The following is a 21925-nucleotide window of genomic DNA, read 5'->3' as shown; positions in this document are numbered from 1 at the left end:
GATATGAATGCCCGGTGCGCCAAGGAGGGCCAGCCTGGATGCTCCACCCGCAGCAGTGCCACACTCTGACACTTCACAGCTACTTAGCTACGACCAAATAAAATAAACGGAAGGCACATCAGCTGTGGCCAAGGCATCGGGGGCAGGTGTCCACGGCCGTCCAGGTGTGGTCGTCCTGGATTTGATTATCTTTGGGAGGAAGCAAAATGAAACAAATACTGGGGGTGCAGATGAAGGAAGAGAGTGAGGTGGGAGAGATCCCACTGCAAATCTCAGGATTCTGACTTGAACTGACACCTCCAGGGATTCCCCCAACGTTGTCTCCCAGGCAAAAGGTTTTCTGTGAGGCCAGAGCCTCTTGCTCCCCTACAATCTCTGAAACACTGGAGAGAAAGGGGGGCCACGGAGGGGCCACTGCTCCCATCACTTGAATCTGGCGCTAAAGTTGGAGTCTTTGCTTCCTCCAAAAAGGGGATCAGTAAACCTCTTCTTAAAGGGCCAGATAGTAAGTATTTTAGGCTTTGAGGTCTGGTCTCTATTGCTGGAAAACAGCCATAGAATGCCCATAGCTGTGTTCCAATAAAACTTTATTTATAAAAACAGGAGGTGGGCTGGAATGAGCCCGCCAGCCACGGTTTGGCAATCCCTGCTCTATTGAGTTCCTGCAAAATTCCCGAGGGGCTCTGAGGTTCCAGGTTTTGTCTCGGCATTGCCAAGATGTGAGGCAGAGCAACAAAACTAAGAGCTTACTTCACACCCTCTTAGTGAAAAGGGGGGGAGTGCATGAAAAAACAAAACAAAAAACCCCAAAAATAAAACACAGAGAAACTAGGGAGATAATAACTCTATTACAGACATAATATACAGGCCTATCACTCAAACTCTGCCGCCGATCTTCATTCTAACCTTCATTTCCATTAACAGTGCATCCTGTTAATTAAAACTTCACTCATTCATTACCCACGGCAGGCTGCTACCAATGTGAGAATCCCAGCTTTTACTTTCTTAATTATCTCTTGCAGAGACTACTCTCTGGTCGGGTTTGAATATCTAAGCAGATGGTGCTGAGCGGCCGGGAACCTAATCAAGAGGAAAACGGGCTGTGTCTGATCTAACGTGGCCGCCTGCATACTACAATGGGGCTGGCAGGCCTTCTCTGCCGAGGGACACAGAGCTAACGGCTTGTGGCTCCAGGGACGTGGAGTCTCAGTCACAGCTCCTCGGCGCTGCCACCGAAGCAGAAGCAGCCGTTGATAACACAGAAACGAATGGGCGTGAATGGCCGTGTTCCAATAAAACTTTATTTACAAACACGGGCAGTGGCCACAGGCTGTGGTTTGCCTACCTCAAACCCAAGGAGAGCGACTTTCACCTGTCACATGGGTTTGAGCCCATGATTCCTTTTTGAATTGCTACTTCAGCGCCCCCATTTGGCACCAAGACCCCTCTGAGTACAGAGGAAAGTCTGAGAAGTGCACTGGAGTCTTACACTACAGCCGTGCAAGGTGGTAAATTTGGGGGGATCCGGGCAGCAAGCACACACAGAGCACTTATGATGCGCCAGGCAAGGCCTACATTCATTCCCGCTTGCGAGTCTGGAAAGATGCTGTTACTCCCGTTTTAGAAAAGCAGAAACTGAGGCATCAGATGACTCAGATTCTAGTCTTGGCTCCGGCCTCTCACTCTGTGACATGGAGCAAGTCACCTCTCATCCTTGACTTTGTTTCTTTGTGGGTCCAGCATCGGCCCCCTCACAGGCTCTGACAGGGGCTGCACGTGACCTTGGGCCAGCTCCACCTGCCTCGCCTGGGGGAGCGCCCGCCCCGGGAGGGCCACTTACACCGAGGATGTGCAGCAGGACGGCTCCGTGCTGTCGCTCCGTGTTGGAAAACAGGTCTGTGGGGAACTCGTGAATGGCTGGAAGACAAGAGGACACGCCGTGTCAGTGCACTCTCTCACTCCCAGGCAGCAAGCACGCGCAGAGCACTTATGATGCGCCAGGCAAGGCCTACATTAGTGCACTCCCTTCCCCAACTGTGTGCAGGGCCACGGAGCAGGGGCGGGGTCTTTCCTTCCACTGGTCTTCCTGGACGGTGGAGGGGAAGCCACAGATCCCTCGGCCAGAGCGTCTGCCACCCCCTCCCACACCAGCTGCCACGTCCTCTAGCGCTGCACCCACGAGACCACTCCGGGCGCTCTTGACCTTTCGGTCGACACACTGAGCTCCATGGTGACACCGTTCCACCTCAGGAACCTGAGTCAGTGCTGCCCTTTCGAGGGCTATCCTTTCGCCAACATCGCTGCTCGCTCTCCAGACGCTTTCCTTTGTTCCGAGCAGCAGGTGCTGCCCTCGCTCTGCGAGCAGGCGGGTGAGATCCCCGTGCGAACGGGATATCCTCCGGCCCGAGCCCCTCATCTCGGGGCAGATCCCACTTTCGCAGAAGCCACCGCGTTCCGAAAGCGGCAAGCACCCTGTTTCTGAAATGGGGGGTGGCAAGTCCATGTATCTTTTTTAAAAAAAATTTCTTTATTGATTATGGTATCACATAATTGTCCTCATCCCCCCATTTCCACCCCAAACCCCTCCCCACGTATGCCCACCCCCTGTGGTCCGTGACCACTGGTTAGGCTTATATGCACACGTATGTTTCTTGAGCACTTCCTAGGTGCCAGGCACGGGCTAGGCACTGGGCCCTGCAGGTGTGTCCTGAGGGGCTGGTGGGGGGGCAAATGGCCCAAGAGGCCATGAGAAGCTTGCTGTGCTGGTGAGGGGTGACCAAGCCAGGGGTCACTGACTTGGGCAGGTGGGGCAGGCGGCAAGCCCATGGACAGAGTGCCACCCACGTCAAGGTTTGAAAGCTGTTACTCAATTTCCAAGCCCTTCAATGTGTCCTGTCCGTCCTGAGAAGATCGTTATTGATGGAGAAATAGAAGATTTTACTGATGGAGAAACAGAGGCTCTGAGAGGCTAAGGAGTCAAGGTTTGGCACAGGTGAGAGGAGAACCAGGGTGGGAGCCCACCCAACCTCAGGCCTTTGTCACCTGAGTATTTCACCCACAACAGGCACTCAACAAGGACCTCTTTACCCAAGGAGCAGGCTCTGCACGTCCGGAAGCTCAGGGGGCATGACAAGAAGTCATGTTCTTGAAAATAAAAAAGGCACATTGCATCTTTAATACATATATATATATATATATATATATATATATATATATATATATATATATTATTGGCATCAGAGAGGAAGGAGAGGGAGAGATGTAAACATCAATGATGAGAGATGTAAACATCATTGATTGGCTGACTCCTGCATGCCCCCAACCAGGGATCAAGCCTGCAACCCAAGCATGTGCCCTTGATGGGGGTTGAACCTGGGGCCCTTCTATCCACTGAGCCAAACCAGCTGTGGCCACATTGCATCTTGTAGGTCAATTCCACTGAGAGCCCAGACCCCACCCATGCAGAGGCCTAGGCCACGACTCCATGGGCCCAGGGGAACCTGTCACTCATCTTCCTTGACTTCCTTGAAGCATTTCATAAAACTGACCACTTCTCGTTTGGACATGGATGAACATAGGGATGCATGCATGAATGAAGGAAGGATCATCTGTCCATTCATGCACCCATCCTGAGAAGATCGTGATTCCCATTTTATTGATGGAGAAATAGAGGCTCTGAGATCCACATGCAGTGAAGTTCATCCTTTGCGGTGTGGCTTCTATGGGTTCTGAGACACGCAGGGCTGTGTACCCGCCACCTCGCTGCTCGATGCTGAACCACGACGGAGACGCCCTCCCACCGGATGCCCAGCTTTCGCAAACCTTTCAATTAGTTGATGCCCTTGGGGAAATATAAATTATGATCTGAATTCTTCAAAAAGGAATAAAATTGCCTCAAAACATGCCATTCTCTCTCTGCGTTCTACCCCGGTTAAAAATAACCCCGCGTTCTAAGCCCTGACATTTATTCTGGAACTATGAAAGCTAGACTGGAAGGCTGGCAAGTCATTTACATAACTTCACATTTCTATCATTTTCACTTATGTCGTAGGAGCCACCCCAGGGCCAGAAACCAAGAGCAAAAATATGTCTGCCATTCCGTGGTGTAGAACAGCTTAAGAACTTTGTGCCTTTCCTGGGCAACGATGGGAATGTGTAGGTTTTATACCATCACCCTCCCGTCCCAGACAAAAGTCAAAACGATGAGATTAAGTCTTTGGCTTAATCAGCATGAAAAGGAGTTTCAAGTTCCAGTGTCTCTCTCTGTCTCTCTCTGTCTCTCTCTCTCTCTCTCTCTCTCTCTCTCTCTCTCTCTTTCTCTCTCAGAACATTCTAAAAGAGATTAAAGTAACAGGAAAAATAAAAGCAGGATTGGAAGGCCCAGAAGGATCGCTCTCTCCAGGAGCAACCACCGTGGAGTTTAGGCTGGAAGAGGCCCCAGGTGCCACGTGGTCTGATGGCTCTCCACCGAGGAGGCACGTGGGCTTATCAAAATCCCTGGGCCACATGCCCTAAGCCACTTTTGCCGCCCTTGCCTCTCTCCTTGCCCTGACGCTGAGCATCCTGGTCCCACCCATGGGGAACTGCTGAGCCTCCCCCTTTAAAGGGAAGAAGAACACTCAAGTGCCGAGAGCTCAGGTTCCTTAGTGAACGTCACAGCGGATTAGCACAGAATGATGAGCCTGAGCATCCTGAGGGGCAACGGCCAGGCCGAACAGGACACCAGAACTCTGGCCCACGGCCTATGCAGAGAGCCCAGTGACCACTGGCCCAGACGGTCAGGATGTGGTCCATGCAGCACAGCTTCCCCACCATTTGCATCTGCTTCTAACTCAAGTCAGGCCACAGAAAGCTAAATATGCCTCCATGATGGGTTCCATGGTGCCCCCCACCCCCACCCCCAATTCATGTCCACCAGGGACCTCAGAACAGGGCCTTATTTGGAAACGAGGTGTATTAGACTGCTAGGGCTGCCGTAACAAAATACTACAGACTTGTGGGAGGGGGACGGGAGAGGGCTTAACCACAGACATTTATTTTCTCGGAGTTCTGGAAGCTGGAGGTCCAAAATCAGGATCCTAGCAGGTGACGCCTCTCTTCGGAGCTTGCAGGTGGCCACCTTCTTGCTGTGTCCTCCTGGCCCTTCTTCTGGGGCCCCTTCCTCTTCATATAAAGACACCAGTCCTACCAGATTAGGGGCCACCTTCTGACCTCTGATAACTTAACTTTAATCATCTCCCTAAAAGTGTTATATCCAAATACCATTACTTTGGGGGTCAGGGCTTCAAACACATGGATTTTGAGGGGCCACAACTCAGGCCTCCATGAGGTCTTTGCAGAAGTTAAAATGGGGTCACACTGGATCAGGGGGTCCTTACATCCCATAGGGAGTCCCATGAGAAGAGAGGAGGACACACCGAGAAGGCCACGGGGTGCCACATGCAGGGAGGAGAGTGACTGACGGGTGTCACTTGGACACATAATTCCTCTTTCCTTAGATCAGGACAAAAAGTCCGCCTAATTCTGTGTAATTTCTATGCTAATTCTCACCCTCAGCTTCTGTTAAACACATTTCCGACAGAGAGCCCCTCGGGCCTGGGTTGTATTCTTGGCTTTCCTCCATGAGCTGGTGGAAAATTACTTAGCTCCTTCGCTTCCACAAAGCACGGTGAGGTTTACGGAGGTTACCAGCTTGTTACCAACAGGAGGTTCATCACTGAGTTGTAGAATAAAATGGAAAGTGAACCACATGAGCTCATGGAACCTGCACTGCGGCCTCTTCTCCGCTTAGCCGGCTTCTCAGGACCACCCTCCCTCCCTCTTCAAGAACACCAACAAAGTGAAGAGCCATGAGGCAGTCAAGACACAGACAACGCACACGGGGCTGGGCAGCCAGGGAGTTCCTTTGGCCTCAGATCCCGCCACTGCCTGTACCTCTGACAGCCAGCCCACTTCCTCTCAGTAAGAGGGGTGTGGGGTCATCGGTGAGACCCCAGCCACTCTGCTTCTCAGCTCAGATGCATTCTTCCCTGTCCTGCCAGCCTGGCTCCCCCTCGACTTACCTGCCCAATACTCCGGATTCCTCTCCACGTGCACTACACCTTGGATTTAGGTTAAAATGGCAAACACCATAGAAATCACTGGCCCTCCTCAATTCTCACCCTACATGCCCACCACACACACACACACACACACACACACACACACACACACACCAGCACCATGTCTCCCAGAAAGGTGCTGGGAATTTCTCTCTGTCCCAAGAGTCTAAGGATTTAAACTCCTGCATCCGCCATCGTGTACGAGCCCATTCTGGGCCACAGGACGGAAGGCAAGCGCCTCCACCTTCTGAGGTTGACCCCCCACATGGAAACACGCCGTCCTGGACTCTGGCCTGCATCCAGGGACAGCCTGGCAGAGCGAGGTGCCAGCATGAGCCTGACCTCTGACCTCTGGCCCCACAGCCAGCAGCTTTGGGCATGACCAGAGGGTGAAATAACTCCTAAGGAGACCAGCAGGAAGTACGGCCCCAGCCGCACCCAAGGGGGTTCTGAGCAACAGGCTCCACAGAGGCATTATCCCCAAAACAGCCACTTTCCGACAGAGTCATCACCTCGCCTCAGTGGCTCCAACAACATCCCGCCGCCCGACCCCGCATGTGTAGGTACACACAGAGGGACAGTCACCGCAAGGTGACCAACGAACACCGGGGCCAGGGCCTGGAAGTGACACGGATCCTGGGGCGCATGGCAACTTCCACCGAGCACAGATGCTCTCTGATTTCCGGGGCCTAGGGCTGTGCTTACGGCGTGGTCCGGAACAATGTGATAGGAGAGAGTGAGACAAAGCTTTTCAACACTTTTCATACAATTAGACACGTGACAACCAGGCCCGCGACCATTTTTCCAGGCATGCAGCCTTCGAGTACGTTACGAGAGTATCGGTCAAATGTAGAAACCAGTCTCCCAGCACAGAAAGACCGTCGCGTGGGGAAGTGGTTCTCACCCGGGGCACATGCCCCTCCTGCACAGGTGACCTCTGGAGACATTCTGGTTGTCACAACAAACAGGGGCAGGGGTGTTCCTGGCCTCCGGTGGGCAGAGTCCCGGATACAGCTAAGCATCCTACAGGGCACAGGATGGCCTCCTTCCCCCAAATCACACCCAGGTGAGAGATGCTGGGCTGGGGGTCGGATGCGTTCAATGGTGGCTGCCATCCTTGTCCACAGAACCCTGCCACCTGCCTCCTGGTAGCTCAGTCCTGCCCACTCTCTCCGCTCACACCCAGTGTCACTACCCACCCATGTGCTGTTAAACCAGGTCCTCCCCGCTCACAGAACTCACTACCCAGAGCGGGGGGCTGGGAACAAGCCGGAGAGCTCTCTGATTCTCACCCCTTCCCAGTACCCCACTGTCTCCTTTAAGTCCCACGAACTCAACCCGAATCCATGTCCTCCCACAAGGACACATCTCTTGCCCATCTTAGCCAGGAGCGTGCGCAAGACAACTCCTCCTTGTCAGGTCTGGCTCGGCCTCCTCGTTCCCTCCTGCCTGCCGCCTGGCCCGCAGGCCCTGTGTGTTCCTCTGAGCCTCAGCTTTCCCCCTGCAGCAGCCTCTGCTCCCAGGCTGAGCTCTGACTTCCGTTCCTTCCACAAGCGCCACCCACCAGGAGGAGTTAGGCTGCGAAGGAATCAGGATAAATCAGGCCAAGTTTGCAATCCCCCGGGAAGGGGAGACAGATGTGGAGCTGGCGGTGACGGTAACAAGACAAATGCCACGGGGAGAGGTCTCCACGAGCTTTGAGCTTTGGTGGAATCCGAGAGAGGGAACCATTCCGTCTAACTCAGAAAGGATGACTGGGGGAAGAGCAGGAGACAGCTGGGCTCCTAAGGATTTCCTGGATTCTCCCCAGGAAGGAGGAGAGAGGCTTTCTAGCAAAGGGAGGAACTGGATGCTGAGGCAGGAAGGTGGGAGGGAGCTAGGAGACTGGGAATTCTGTGTCAGGAGCCAAGGCGGAGGGAGGAGCCAGGGAGGGGACAATGGGAAGAGACACGGTGGAACCAGACAGGAGGCCCTTCAGTGCAGGATAGGAACTGCCCCAGGGGCCCAGGGAGCCCTGGAAGCTTTATGAGCTCAGGAATGACAGGAGTAGCGCATTTCAAACCAACAATTGGCAAACTTATTTCTGTAAAGAGCCAGAAAGTGAGTATTTCAGGTTTCGCAGGCCATATGGTCTGCACTGCAGCTCCTGGGCTCCACCCTGCGGCGTGAGAGCAGCCATCTGTAACATAAACAAATGTGGCAAGTGCCAATAAAACTTTATTCGTGTTCACCAAACTACGGATTCCACGTCATCTTCACGTGTCACCAACTATTCTTCTTTCTAAGTCTACCCTGACCGTTTCAACACCTAGAAAGTAAGTTTCGCTCGTGGACCATCTACACACGGGCGGTGAGCTGGGTTTGGCCAGCGGGTGGTTGCGGGCCCATGCCCGTTTCAGGAATGTGGTTCCGGATGGTGGGGAGATGGGAGACCTTTCTGAATTAGATGTAATTGTTCCCTCTCTCCATTCCACTAAAGCTGAAACCTCTCCCTGGGGCACTTGCCTTGTTCATGTCATTCAGGGGCCCCGGGTAGAGGCTGCTGGGCTCCTGTGTGATGGAGCGGGAGGGACAGAAGCACGGATGCCATGGCCACCTGAGCCCTGGGATGGAAGACGGAGGGAAGGGAGGAGGGAGGAGCCTGAGATCTCTGGCTGGGGTGACAAGAGGGCTCTGTGATGCCATGAACCTAGACAGGTGATGGATGACACGGGTCAGGAAGACCTGTGGCCATACACTCTGTGCCCTAGAAGACAGAGGCATCTGACCTAAATGCAGGCCAGCCTGTCAGAGAGCTGTTACACCAGAGCCGGCTACACCAGAGCCGGCTACTCGGGGTGCCGGGCTCGACGTGGTTTGTCCTGCCAGCACCCTAGAACCCTGGCCCTCCGCAGGCAGCACCTCTCCCCTGTTCTGGTCGGTACGGCTTGAGAGGGGCCGGTTCCTCCCCAGGGCTCCAGGATTGGTTCAGAGATAGCGAACGGTTCAGAGTCAACCCCAGGACTTTGGAGGAAGGAGAAGCCCAAACATGGTCAAATGCAAGCCGTGACTTCCCGGGCCTCTGTGTAGACAGAGCCTGCCAGGGAAGGGAGCCAGCATGAGAGAGAGCTGAGCCGATCCTGATGCCACTGGGACCGTACCTACCTACCGCCAACCCTGGCCCTCCCAGCTCAGGAGCGAACCGTTCCCCTCACTCCCTCAGGCCCGGCCAGGCTGGGCTCTGGTGAGCTGCAACCCAAGTCCTAAGACATCCAGCTGCTGTTAGGATGGAGCCCTGGAGGGCAGAGGCCTTGCCCGGGGGATCATGTGGGACCAAGTGCCCACCTTCGAGGGCTGCTTGACAAATGGCCTTGCCTAAGAGCATTTGCATCTCCCTCATTTACCTCTGGACAGCGCCCCTTAAACATAGCAGGTGCTCAATAACTGCTGGTGCCAGGATGGAGGCGCAGAGCCCCAGGGCACCAAGCAGTCTGAGCTAGAGGCAACTCTGAAAAACAACAGCAGGCAGAATGGATTATTTTTCTTTCTCCTTCTCCCCTTCCTCCTCCTCCTTCTCTTCCGCCTTCTCCCCCTCCTTTTCTTCCTCCTCCTCCACCTACTGAGTGCTCAGAAAACCCATGAGCTTCAGGGACCTGCTTCTGCCTCATACAAACAACCGAGGCAGCTCCGGCAGGCTCCCGGGGCCCCGGCTATAAATGTGTTCTGGTAAGAGCCTAAATGAAGGAAGGGAATTACCTGGTCCCAGAGATGGCTGGGAAAGGGGCAGGCCTCACGCTGGGCATGGAAAATGTTGGCTGTTAGCAGCAGCTCTCTGGGCAGAGAGAGTGCACCGGCCACGGAGCTCTGCTGAGGGTCTCACCCCGATTCCCCTGCACCCCAAGACTCAGCTAGACGTCCCCAGGCCAGTTTTCCTTCCCTGTAGCTTATCTCAGAACGATCCACCCCCCCACCCCCCCACCCCCACCCCCGATACTGCCCGCAGTCCTGAGGGCGGTGGCTTGTAATTCACACTGCGGAACCACAGTTCCCCGGGGCCTCACGTGAGGGAAATGCTTCCATAAATATGTCTGCTCTCCCTAAACGTTCCCACGGGGAGACTCCCTGTGGGGAGGGCAGGTAAGCATGAACCTGCCTCAGAACCACGGTCAGGGTGAGACAAATACAGGGTGACACCCCACCCCACCCCCCCCCCCCCAAATGGTATACACACTTGGAATGATGAAAACGTCACTCTGATTAACATCCAGCTCATTTTCAAAATGTGAAAGAATCCGCAGAAATGAATCGTTGTTTTGGTCAACACCTGAGCTGGAATCAAACCGTGGCCTCCTGGTTCATAGGTCGATGCTCAACCAGTGGGCCAGCCGGCTGGGCAAACCGAGAGAACGCTCAAACAACAAGAATGTCAGCAGCAGCCGCACAGCACCCGTAATAACAACAATGTAGAATGCACACTGTTTTCAAACCGATGCCCGTTCTGGCCCAGGCACTGCTGCTAATTCAAAGCAATGGAATCACAAGCATCAAGAATCATTCCGTTCGACATTTGTGCGCGCTCAGTTCGTCAGCGGTTGTCAGTTTTGTACCGTAAACTTTAGCTTGTATGTGTCCCCATTAAAAAAAAAAAAAAAAAGTCTAGAGGATACATTTTCTTTTGTTCAAAGCTTAGTCTGGCTTCACCCATTATTTCAAATCAGTTAAACCTGAAAAGGAGTGAAAATTAAGTGAGTTCTATCAGCTGTTAAAGTGTGTATATTTTGGGAGGGGGACACTATACCCCCCAAAATGTATACACACTTTGAATAATTAGAAAGGCAGTGTTCGTACTTCAACTGCATTTTCAAACTTCCATTGCATTTTAGGATGAATTTCCTTTGTTCAAAGCTTAGTCTGGCTGAGAAGAAAGTAACATCAATTGGGCTATCAGCTGTTAAAATGTGTGTGTGCAAGTTTTTTGAGACACCGTGTGTGTGTGGAGAAATAAAAGAGCCAACATCTGTAAGTCGTTATCTTACTTGATCCTAACTACCACCTGAAGGGAAGTCTCATAATGCCCATTTGGCAGATGAGAAAACCGAGGCTCCAAAAGGCACAGTGGCTTGCCTGAGGCCATCCCGCCTGTCAGCAGGCAGCCAAGAACTCATCTGAAGCCAGCTGGGCCTGGCTCCAGTGCCTGGAGTTTCTCCATCTTGGCCCGCTGCTCTCGGCCGGCCGTCATCTGAAAACAAGGAGCCCCCCTCGATGCGTGCACCCCAGGGGACATGAGCTCACACACGTGCACAGGTGGGAAAGCGTTGGCTGCAGTTTCCAACACAGGCACTAATTGCCTGCTATTCTGGGATAATCGGGTAAATAATGAAGTAAGCCACTTCCTTCAACAAGTAAACCCAGAAGACTCGCTCAGACCACAGGGAATACAAGAATAGATTCGAATCCCAGGTCAATTTAATCACCCCCATCTCCCATCCTGACTCACACCCCCTTGTGAATTTGAAACAAATCTCTCTCTTCCTCTATCTCTCTCTCTCTCTCTCTCTCTCTCTCTCTCTCTCTCTCTCTCTCTGCTCTCTCCTCTCCCAGCCCCTGCCACAGCAACAGGCATACATATACCATATGAGCATCCCTTGTCAACACTGGTTTATTGTATCCACACTGGGAACAAGCCCACCCCACCCCCACCTCCTATCCTATATAATAAAAGGCTAATATGCAAATCGACCGAACTGTGGAATGACTGGTCGCTATGACACACACTGACCACCAGGGGGAAGATGCTCAATGCAGGAGCTGCCCCCTGGTGGTCAGTGCGCTCCCCCTGTGGGAGCCAGAAGCCGGGCTCACGGATAGCGAGTTCAGTGGCACTGATGGGAGTCTCTCCCACCTTTGCAACGGTGCTAAGTATGTCTGACTGATGGCTTAGGCGTCAATCGGATATCCCCTGAGGGCTCCCAGACTGTGAGAGGGTGCAGGCTGGGCTGAGGGACCACTCCCAGGTGCACAAATTTCATGCACTGGGCCTCTAGTGAGTGTGTGTGTGTGTACCAATCCTGCTGTCTTGGTTGTATCCGTCACCCTGCAAACTGGTTCCAATGCTGTTATCAGGGTTAATGCAGGACACCGCTGAGCAGAAGCCTGTGCTAAACAGCTCCTGGCTCCTCCTCTTGACCACTCAGGGGAGGACAGAAAAGCTTCCACTCGGGTTCACATGTTCCCCTTTATTGCAAACGCAAACAGCTCCTAAGCCCTGTTCTTAAATCCTATCATTTTTCTGGACAGGATGTAACTAACTCCCGGTTGAAGGGTTCACTGGTCTAGCTGGTCTGCTTGGCTGGGCACACACCACTCCTGGGATATTACCGACATGTCTGCACTAGCTGTGTTTACAGCACAGAGGTCAGCTAACTTGCCCACAGTCACACAGCAAGTGGGAGAGGTGGGGTTTGTACACAGGCAGTCAACCCCTCATCACTACACTGTATCCATGGGACCCACACACTAAGGACAAATATGTGGTGGAGTTTTTTTCTGTTTCTTTTTTTTTTTTTTTAATCTGTGTTTAAATTCACATGGCTCTCCCTCTTCTCACAGCATCACTGAACGGAGGATCCGGCAAGCCCAGAGGGAAGCTTGTTCAAACATCTTCTTTCAAAAATGCAATTATGTCCCCGAGAAAAAGAGCCATCCGTGGGCTCCGTGTGAGTAGAAGTTAGCCCATCGGCTCTCCCTCGTGATGCTGAGCAGCAGCAGCGGGCAGGGTGCGGGTCTGGCTGCGGACGAGGAGGAGGGGACTGTGGGCGCAGAGCATATGTGGAGCGGGTGGGGTGTGAGGGCCCAAATGGAGATCTTCGCAGAGTCTGCCGAGGAGGAGGTGGAAGAAGAAACAGATGAGAGGAGACTGGCCCCAACCCTGTCTGGAAGAGTTAGGGGGCAATTCTCCCTGATTTCTGGGGTCCCGTTTCCAGGACCTCCACCCCGTCAGTGCTCTCTGCGCTTTACAGAGCCTGCGGCTTTGAACTCATACTAAGGAGTCGGGTGGGGAGGGGGCTAACGCTCATGCCCGCCTGGGGACAGGGTGGAGGTGCCACAGCCGCCTCCCCTGAGAACTGCCCCCAGAGGACTTGGTCAGCCAGACCACGGGGGCTGGGTGTCCCTTCTGTCCCGAAGGGCTTCAGCAGCAGGTGCGCCTCTCCAACGCTCTCTCCCTCCCACAGGGCCCCAATGAGAGCCCGGATGGAAGGAGCCTGGGTCCCCGTGTCACTGCCCGGAAGGCTCCCTGCCCAACACCCACACTGGACTCCGTGGGAGTGAAAGGTAGCCTCTCCCTGGGGCAGCTGCTGAGACTGGGGGCGCCCTTGTCACTGCTGAGACCTGCACCCTAACCACTCTATGTGTATACAGTACCACTGTGTGTGTGTACCACTGTGTGTGTGTGTACCACTCTGTGTGTGTACCACTGTGTGTGTGTACCACTCTGTGTGTGTGTGTACCACTGTGTGTGTGTACCACTCTGCGTGTGTGTACCACTGTGTGTGTACCACTCTGCGTGTGTGTACCACTCTGCGTGTGTGTACCACTGTGTGTGTGTACCACTGTGTGTGTGTGTACCACTGTGTGTGTGTACCACTCTGTGTGTGTACCACTCTGCGTGTGTGTATACCACTCTGTGTGTGTGTACCACTCTGCGTGTGTGTATGCCACTCTGTGTATGTAGGACTGGATGTCCTTCATAGCCATCCCCCAGGATGCACATTCAGGGAAGGAAAACATTTAGACTTGATATATGTCACTCAATATCCGTCAGCCATCACAGCCAGGAGGTGGGTGGCCACACCTCACACTCAGTAATCCTGCTGGCCTCCCACGGGCATTTTCAGATGCCAGGGTAACCATTGTATGTCTTGCTTATGACATATGGTTCACTTACTGCAGCAAACATCTCGTTCAACAGCTTTGCCCTCGTACCTTGAACCAAGAGTAAAGTTAAGTGACGACCGGCCACAATCAGCAAACCATGAAGAGCTGAAATGTACAAACCATTGCTTTTATCAGCCCCTGGTCAAGGAAACGGGCAACGGGCCTAGAGGCGTTTGCATATGTTGTTTTCTGTTTTTAAATTCTTTATTGTTTTAAGTATCCCATATAGTCTTACATATGTCTCCTCCCACCCATCCCCCACCCTTCCCTGACCTCTCCCTGGCCACCCCCATATTTGCATATGTTTTTACGGGCATTGTGTTTAGAGGAAAACAGAATGGGTTTGTTATAAGTGGGTGTATTTGAACTTTGGTTTGCACCCAGGAAAGGTGAAAGTGTCCCCCAACTCTGAGTCAACATCCGATCCCCACCACCACCACCACTTAGCGAGGTTCCATAATTACAGATCATTAGCAGGGGAGGGGCGTGAGTCTATCAGGCCGCACGGAAGGACCGAGACGCCCCTCTGCCCCCCATGCTTCACCCCTACAGAACCACCTGCCTGGCCACGAGTCCTGGGGAACCGAGGAGTCAGCAGCAACTCACATAGGGCCCAGAGAGGTCAGGCAGCTTGCCCAAGATCACACAGCACAGGGCACATCTGAACCCAGGCAGCCTGGGGGTGAACGCGATCTCTTTGCCACTACAGAGCTATCACTATGTAAACCGCTCTGGGATGGTCTTTCCAAGAGCTGACCTCTGTGAAGCTTAACATGACTCTCAGGCACACGGGGTGTCTCTGCTACGGCCCCCGTCTTTGCACACAGATCCATTCTGGCCACCGTCATATTGTCCTGCAACTGTTTCCCTTTCCACCTCCCCTTTCTGGTCGTTCTAGCCCACAGGGTGTCTCGAATTAGAAAAAGGCAGCCCTTCCTCAAGACGTGTGGCTCCCATGTATTGGAATACTGCCATAATTCAGAGTCAAATCCACAGTCTATGCTTTGAGCAGCGCCCCCTAGGGCTGTGCAGGGCACAGCTGTCTAAGGCAGTGGTCGGCAAACTCATTAGTCAACAGAGCCAAACACCAACAATACAACGATTGAAATTTCTTTTGAGAGCCAAATGTTTTCAACTTAAACTTCTTCTAATGCCACTTCCTCAAAACAGACTCGCCCAGGCCCTGGTATTTTGTGGAAGAGCCACACTCAAGGGGCCAAAGAGCCGCATGTGGCTCGGGAGCCGCAGTTTGCCAACCATGGGTCTAGGGTGATCTGTTCGCAGACCTACTGCTCAAGCTCCTCGAGGACAGTACTTTATCCTCCCCTTGGCGGCCACAGCTTCTAGCACCGCGCCAGGCACATAAGACGGTGCAGTCAATTCTTGTTGACTTCATTTGCAAGCGCTGCCGGCTAATAACTCTGACTTTTCCTTTTGAGGCCATGAGGCGAGGCTGTGTCTCTTCTCTTTACTATTTCCTCCTGCCCCCAGGGAAGCTAGGATCTTGGTCCCTGGCACCACGTGTGAGTGCCTCCCTATCCACGAAGTGGAGATGCTTTCAAACCAACCCTCTCCACAAAGGCTCCCCACTCCCAGTTCCCGGTGTCTGTTCTCTAGTGGGACTGGCTCAAGCACCAACGAGATTGGAGATTTGTTTCCTTCCTTCAGCCAATAACTCTTCAAACACGCTGTGTACACCAGGCGTCAGGAGTATTGACAAAAGCTCTTCCTCTCCTGCATCTGCAGCGGGAACCCACCGATCAACTTCTCATCGCTGCAGCTACCAAGGACGTGGTCTCTCGTGCTGTGGGTGACGGCGTGCTCAGGGGCACTCAGTTCACGCTACCCCAGGAAGGCAGAGGTGGGCCTGACGAACGGGGGTTCAAAACCATGAGTAAAAGGAGCCACCACCCAGGCGGCCCCAACCAGGTGGCTGTGGCCAGAGCCTCCTACTCAAGCCCCACTGAGTCTCCTGCCCCCGGGGTACCTGTCCTCTGGGTGGGGTGGGTGCGTAGATAGGTAGGTGTGTGTCCCTCAACTCTGAGCTAACGTCTGATTTCCCCCCATTTATGGAGGTACCGTAATTACAGATCATTAGCAGGAAGCCACTGTTCCCACATACTGGTCCTTTACTAAAAACTGGGCCCCACCCCTCTTCCCACCTCCTGACCCCCAGCTTCCAAAGGAGACACATTCTCCTCCTTTGCCAAGCTTTCTTTTGCCGCAGTTGACTCTCTTCTCCAGCTGCCTTTGCCACAAACATACTACACAGCCATCCATTAACGAGTGCGATCAAAACTCTCCCGGGAGAGCGTGCTGGGGGCACCAGCTCCCATCTCTGCATCGCCAAGGTGGACGGAGGTGACTGAAGATGCTCGGAAGATTTCACGCCATCAAATACCGATTCTTCCTCCGTTGACACCTTGCGCATGAGAAGTAACAGTGGCATCAGGTTATTTCCTACCCAAACTCCTGTGAAAACCCAGCTGCCTCTTCCTCGCGTCTTGGAGATTATTTGTCTTCCCCCTTCTTCTTGGAGAAAAGAAATGTCAGAGCTATCTGTCTGTGCTCCTCCTGCCGAGAGGGAACCCTGCATCCCTGGCCAGTAGGTGTCAGAATCCAGACTCGTCCAGCAGCATGAGCAAGTTCACGGCCAGGTGGACTCCACGGAGGAACCTTTTTAATTCAGCGGGCGTGAAATTAACAACACGTTCTTTTCCCAGAGCCCGGTCTCGCCAGCTCCGTTTCCTCGTGAAGATGCACTTTCAGACCAATGGAGCCTGAACCAATGAGCTGGGCTCTCCCCGGGTCTCCCACGCGCCTGATGGCATTTCAAGGCCCTCTAACAAGGCTCAGTGGGGTTCGGTCATTGAGATCGTTAATTAAGATCCCGAATCTCGCTGGAAGCCCCCAGAGGGAGGCCACAGGATCATCCTCAGACACTGTACAGTCACCTAGTGTGTCACACGGCTCTTGCCCGGGAGGATCTCATCGCGAGAAAGAAGCGGTCACTGAGTGAGGGCAGGCCGCCCTGTGACAAAGACCAGCGTCCCTTCTGTGCGGCTCCGCCTAGCACAGCCGTCTCTCTCGATGGGGATTCTCTGCACCTTGCACCGTGCTCAGCCCAGCGTGCCCAGCCACGTAGCAGTGGCCTCTTCCCACCTGAGCTAGCCTCGCAGGGCGGTGTTTGAGACCGCCAGGTGGGACGGATGTGAGGGAACCCATCCCACAGCCCAGGGCTGCTCGGGGGTCCTGGGAAGCAAGGCTCTGAGGCTAACAGGCTGTTCTCAGGACATGGGAAGCTGCAGGGAGGAGGAGGGGATGCCAGAAAGATGGGGCCTCGGAGGCTGGCCCAGGCTGGATTCCTCCCCCTCCCTTCTTCCCTCTCCCAACAGTCCTACCAGTTGTTCTTCCCAAACGGCTCCCACACGCCCACTTCCCCAGCCCCCCCGTGCGATGCCTGCTGCCAGCCTCACTGCTTAGCGCCTGAGCCCTGCTGCGTCTGTGCCAGGCCACTCCTCAGAGGCCCTCCGTGGCCCCTCCTGTCCCCGGGTATGAGGCACTGGACCATCCCTCTGTTGCCAACTGACTTCCGACTACCAATGTACCAACCACAATGGCCCATGTGAATGCTTATGCCAACTGAAGCATGCCAACAGCAGGGATGTTTGTAAAACAGAGACAAGGCCGAGATTGGGGGTGTGGATGCAAAAGGGGTAAGAGCAGCGTCCTGTCCTCCTCCGGGCCCAGCCCGGAGCCCGGCGGGGGCCCAGGTGCAGAGGCTGAGAAGGAGGAGGTGTGACTGTGGCTCCGACTCAGGGTTGGCCCCGTGTCCCCTGCCTGGGTTGCATGGCTGGGTCTCAAAGAGCAGCTGTGAAGGGTGGGGCTGGGCTCCTGCCGACCTGCGTCAAGCTCTCTGCCGCAGGACCGTGTTGGAGCCAAAGCCTCCTTATTCTAGGAACTCCAAATATCAGTATGCCACTTGCTTCTATCTTTAGGGTGAGAAGCATACTATAGGTAGCAAAAGCCTCGCTGCCAGATGGGCTCTTACTTTTATTAAATCACGACGCGCACCGTTAGGTAATCACAGACAGAACGTGCAGAGAAGGCCTCGTTCCCCTAAAACGTGGCCCTGCCCGGACCGTCCCAGGCTCGTCGGCGGCTGTCTTCCAGGACCCACATCCCGGCCTGACCACTGTGCTGCATACAACCTCCAGCCATTCCGATCCTACGCCTTGCTCACCCCCCAACCCCATCCCCTTGAGTACAAATTGAAATCCCCCCTGAATGCAGACTGTCGCCTCCTGCAGGATACTTGGGCAACTGCTCTCACGCACAATCTCCCCTCCTTCTGAAACAGAAGGAAGCGCTAGGCCAGGCGTCCAGGGAGCTGCACCAGGCTCATCGCAGGCTTGTTTTTAAGACACAGACGGCACCCAAATAGCTCCAGGCCGAGCTGCTCAAGCAGCCGCACAGATGGCCGCTCCACATGGTGACTCAGGGATCCTCTCAGCGCCACCCAGCCAGGAGCGGGGCACAGAGGGAGGGAGGCTCAGTCTCCCAGGATTCTGAGAGATAGAGAGATGCCTCTGCATTCCAAGTGCACGTTTTGGATTCGCCACTGGGATGTATTTCACGCCATCCCTCAACCTCAGAGCAGTGGAACTGGCTGGGTGAATTACCACGAAAAGGTGCACAGCGCTCACCTGTGTTCTGATGCTTCTCTGTGAAAGACTCTATTCGCAGTCACAACTCAGAGATCAGGAACATGTCTGCTGTCTTCCCACAGTTTTTCACCCGACCGAGAGAAAATGCCCTGAGTGCCTTAAAGGCGGGAACCAGAGGCTGGTCCGTATCAGAACCGCTAGAGGTGGAGCTTTAAGACCCCATGCGTCAGAGCGGGTCTCGGATTCTCATCTCTACCCTGGCAAAAAGAGGGCGTGTGGGCTCTGGCCAGTGTGGCTCAGTGGATAGAGAGTCGGCCCAGGAACCAAAAGGTCTCAGGTTCGATTCACAGTCAAGGACAGGTACCTGGATTACAGGTCCCACCCAGCCCCATCAGGGCACATGGAGGTGGCAGCCAATAGATGTGTCTCTCTCACATTGATGTTTCTCTCTCTCTCTCTCCCTCTCTCTCTCTGCCTTACACACTCTCTAAAAAAAATCAATGGGAAAAAATATCCTTGGGTGAGAATTAAACAAACAAACAAAAAAGGGATGCGCAAAGGGTTGACAGCAGATTCAGGAAGGGACTTGAATGCTCCCACCAGGTCTGTCAACATGAATCCCACCTCAACCGTCTGCACAAACAAGAACAATCCCGACTGTCACAGACAGGAGAAATGAAGGAAGACACCGGGCGCGCTCTTTACACTCCCTGCCCCACCGCAGGTCAAGGGCTGCAGACGCCCTCGAGGTAAATTGACTGTTACAACAAGGCAGCGATGGATGTATTTTTAAATACAACAGTGGGCTGTAGGATGACGCAGAAAGTCACATTCCTAGGCTTGGTCCCCAACCCCCTCCGTGTGGTTTCTGCACCCAGGCTTTGTTCTGGAGCAGGGTTCACACACCGTTCGTTTTTCTGCTCCTCGTTTTACACCTGGCAGAGCACCTGGGCCCACCCAACCCCATCGGCCCCCATTCCCCAGGGACTACGGAGTCCATGAGGAAAAGAAGCATGGCGCACAGCAGGTGGGAAGGGGGTGCGGGTGGCGGGAGTGTCACTCACTCAGATGAAAACATAACAAGTCTCAGGCTAACTACTGGCGCATGAAAAACCCAACATGCAGAGCGGGCTGCGCTTACCCGGGGTGCAGACCACCCCTCACAGGTGCCAGGCAGAGCACCACACCACCAGCGATTCGCTGGGGAATTAAAAGCAAGACCAGCAGCAACGAAACACTGGGGCCCTCTCAGCACAGAGCACAGAAGGTGTACCGTAAGCACGCCTCCTCCAAGTCCAGAAAATTCCAACGCTCCACCTGCCTGAGTCAGGCAGAAACAGCTGGCTGGGAGAGTGATACCAAAAGATGAACCCACATTTTCTCACCCCTTACAAAGAGAACAGGATGACAATTTATAACCCTATTTTCAGAACTTGGCCACCTTACCCACCCTGCAGGCCACTCACTCTCCCCACCTACCTAAATCCTTTGTTTTTTCTGCCCCCACCCCCTTGCCACTCATGCTGTCTTTGGTGTTTAAGTAGGGAGTTACCCCACAGCTCATGTCCCACAGTATCTCTTAACTGGTGGCTTGGTTCCTTTGGGTGGAAGAGGCCGAGAAATTTGTCCTGAAGCAGAAGAGCCCGGAATGATGGAGTATAACTTACTCCCTTTCCCACTCTACCCACCATGTAAAATTTCCCAGCATTCACAGAGAATGTGGAAAAGGTATTGCTAGTGACTTACACGGTGTGTGTATTGAGGGGCTATTTATGGCTCGGAGTAGTTTTAAATGTTACTAGTATATGAAGAATAATCTGAATTTCTACCAAAATAACAACACCTGATCCGAGTGTCCTTAATGATTGTTTTGAACAACAATTTAGGTAGGATTACAGTAAAAATGATAGTAATGTTACAATTGCAATAATTTCCCATCTGGATTTCCATTTTTAACTGCTCACGGAAGTTTGCATTCTGCATTTAAAAACATTACAAATGGATAGGATTTTCCCAAATAAAGGAAAACATTCTCATTGACAAAGAGGGAGAGGAGGAGAATGGAAAGAAGAGAAAACTGAGGATCACAGTATTGCTCTTATCAAGAGCTTGTCTTGCCCTGGCTGGTTTGGCTCAGTGGAGAAAGCATCAGCCTGCGGACTGAAGGATCCCAGGTTCAATTCCAACCAAGGGCGCATGCCTGGGTGGCGGGCTTCGTCCCCAGTAGGGGAGTACAGGAGTCAGCCAATCAATGATTCTCTCTCATCATTGATGTTTCTATCTCTCTCTCCCTCTTCCTTCTCTAAAATCAATAAAATATATATATTTTTAAAAGCTTGTCTTGGGACCAAACAGAAGCCATGCCCATTTCAGAGGGTAGGCATCCATATGGGCAAGCTCCCTGTCCCCGAGTGCTGCTTGGTAATCAGGTGAAGTACAAACTCCTGGGACCTCCAAGCACCCAGGTTCTCACCAAGTCAGGTTCCTGGAAGGACGGAAAAGAGAAGTCAGTCCTAACTGATCACCGCTCCTTTTTTACTTTTGCACCAACTCGGAGGGCTTGGTAATTCCGTCACTGAGACATCAGGGTGCCACCTTCCATTCCAAGGCCCTTTGCAGGCGGTGGTTCTGAATGTGAGCTCTGGCTAACAGCAGGGCACACAAAGCACTCGGCCAAGCCTGGATGTTGGGAGCATTCATCGGCACAAGGCCGCCGCTTCCATCCCCAACCAGAGTGGGGCTGTCTCCCTGACACATAAACAAGGTGTGAAGGCTGCAAACAGAGCCATCAGGGCCTGGGCTTCTAGAAGGCAGGTGGCAGGCAGAGGGGACATCAGGATGAAATCGAGCAAGGCTGACAAAATCCCGGGACTTGATAGAAAAAGAAGAGAATCTACTTCTCTTTCTTTCAATGATCCTAAAATCACCCAATGTCTTTTTCAGATCAAGACATGCTCATTTTCTGCCGACTAATCTCTAAATCCAGAAATCCTGCCTTACCTCTAGAAAATTATACTACAACTAGAGGCCTGGTGCACAACACTGGTGCCTGGGTAGGTCCCTAGGCCTGGCTGGCGATCAGGGCCGATCGGGGCCTCCTTCCCCCAGCTGCTGGCTGCCAGCTGCTGGCCAGGGCCTTCCTTTGTTCCATGCCACCTCCTGGCGGTCAGCGCACGTCATAGTGAGCAGTCGACTTCCAAACCTCCAAGGTGACAATTTGTATATTACCCTGTTTCCCAGAAA

General features: G+C 53.4%; 1 protein-coding gene across 2 annotated transcripts in view; it reads right to left on the bottom strand.

The window, feature by feature from the left end:
• Nucleotides 1-21925, bottom strand: part of SLC24A4 (solute carrier family 24 member 4) — a 110274-nt gene that overhangs the window by 36805 nt on the left and 51544 nt on the right. For both annotated transcript variants that reach the window (XM_084884075.1, XM_084884076.1), the window contains exon 3: nt 1841-1917. In XM_084884075.1, the coding sequence (XP_084740201.1) occupies nt 1841-1917 (77 nt within the window). The remainder of the gene's footprint in view (nt 1-1840; nt 1918-21925) is intronic.

The sequence above is a fragment of the Pipistrellus hanaki genome (assembly GCF_964339955.1).
Source record: "Pipistrellus hanaki genome assembly, chromosome: 1".
NCBI classification, from domain to species: Eukaryota; Metazoa; Chordata; class Mammalia; order Chiroptera; family Vespertilionidae; genus Pipistrellus; species Pipistrellus hanaki.
Note: the sequence above shows the minus strand (reverse complement) of the source record. Positions and strands in the feature narration are given on the sequence as shown.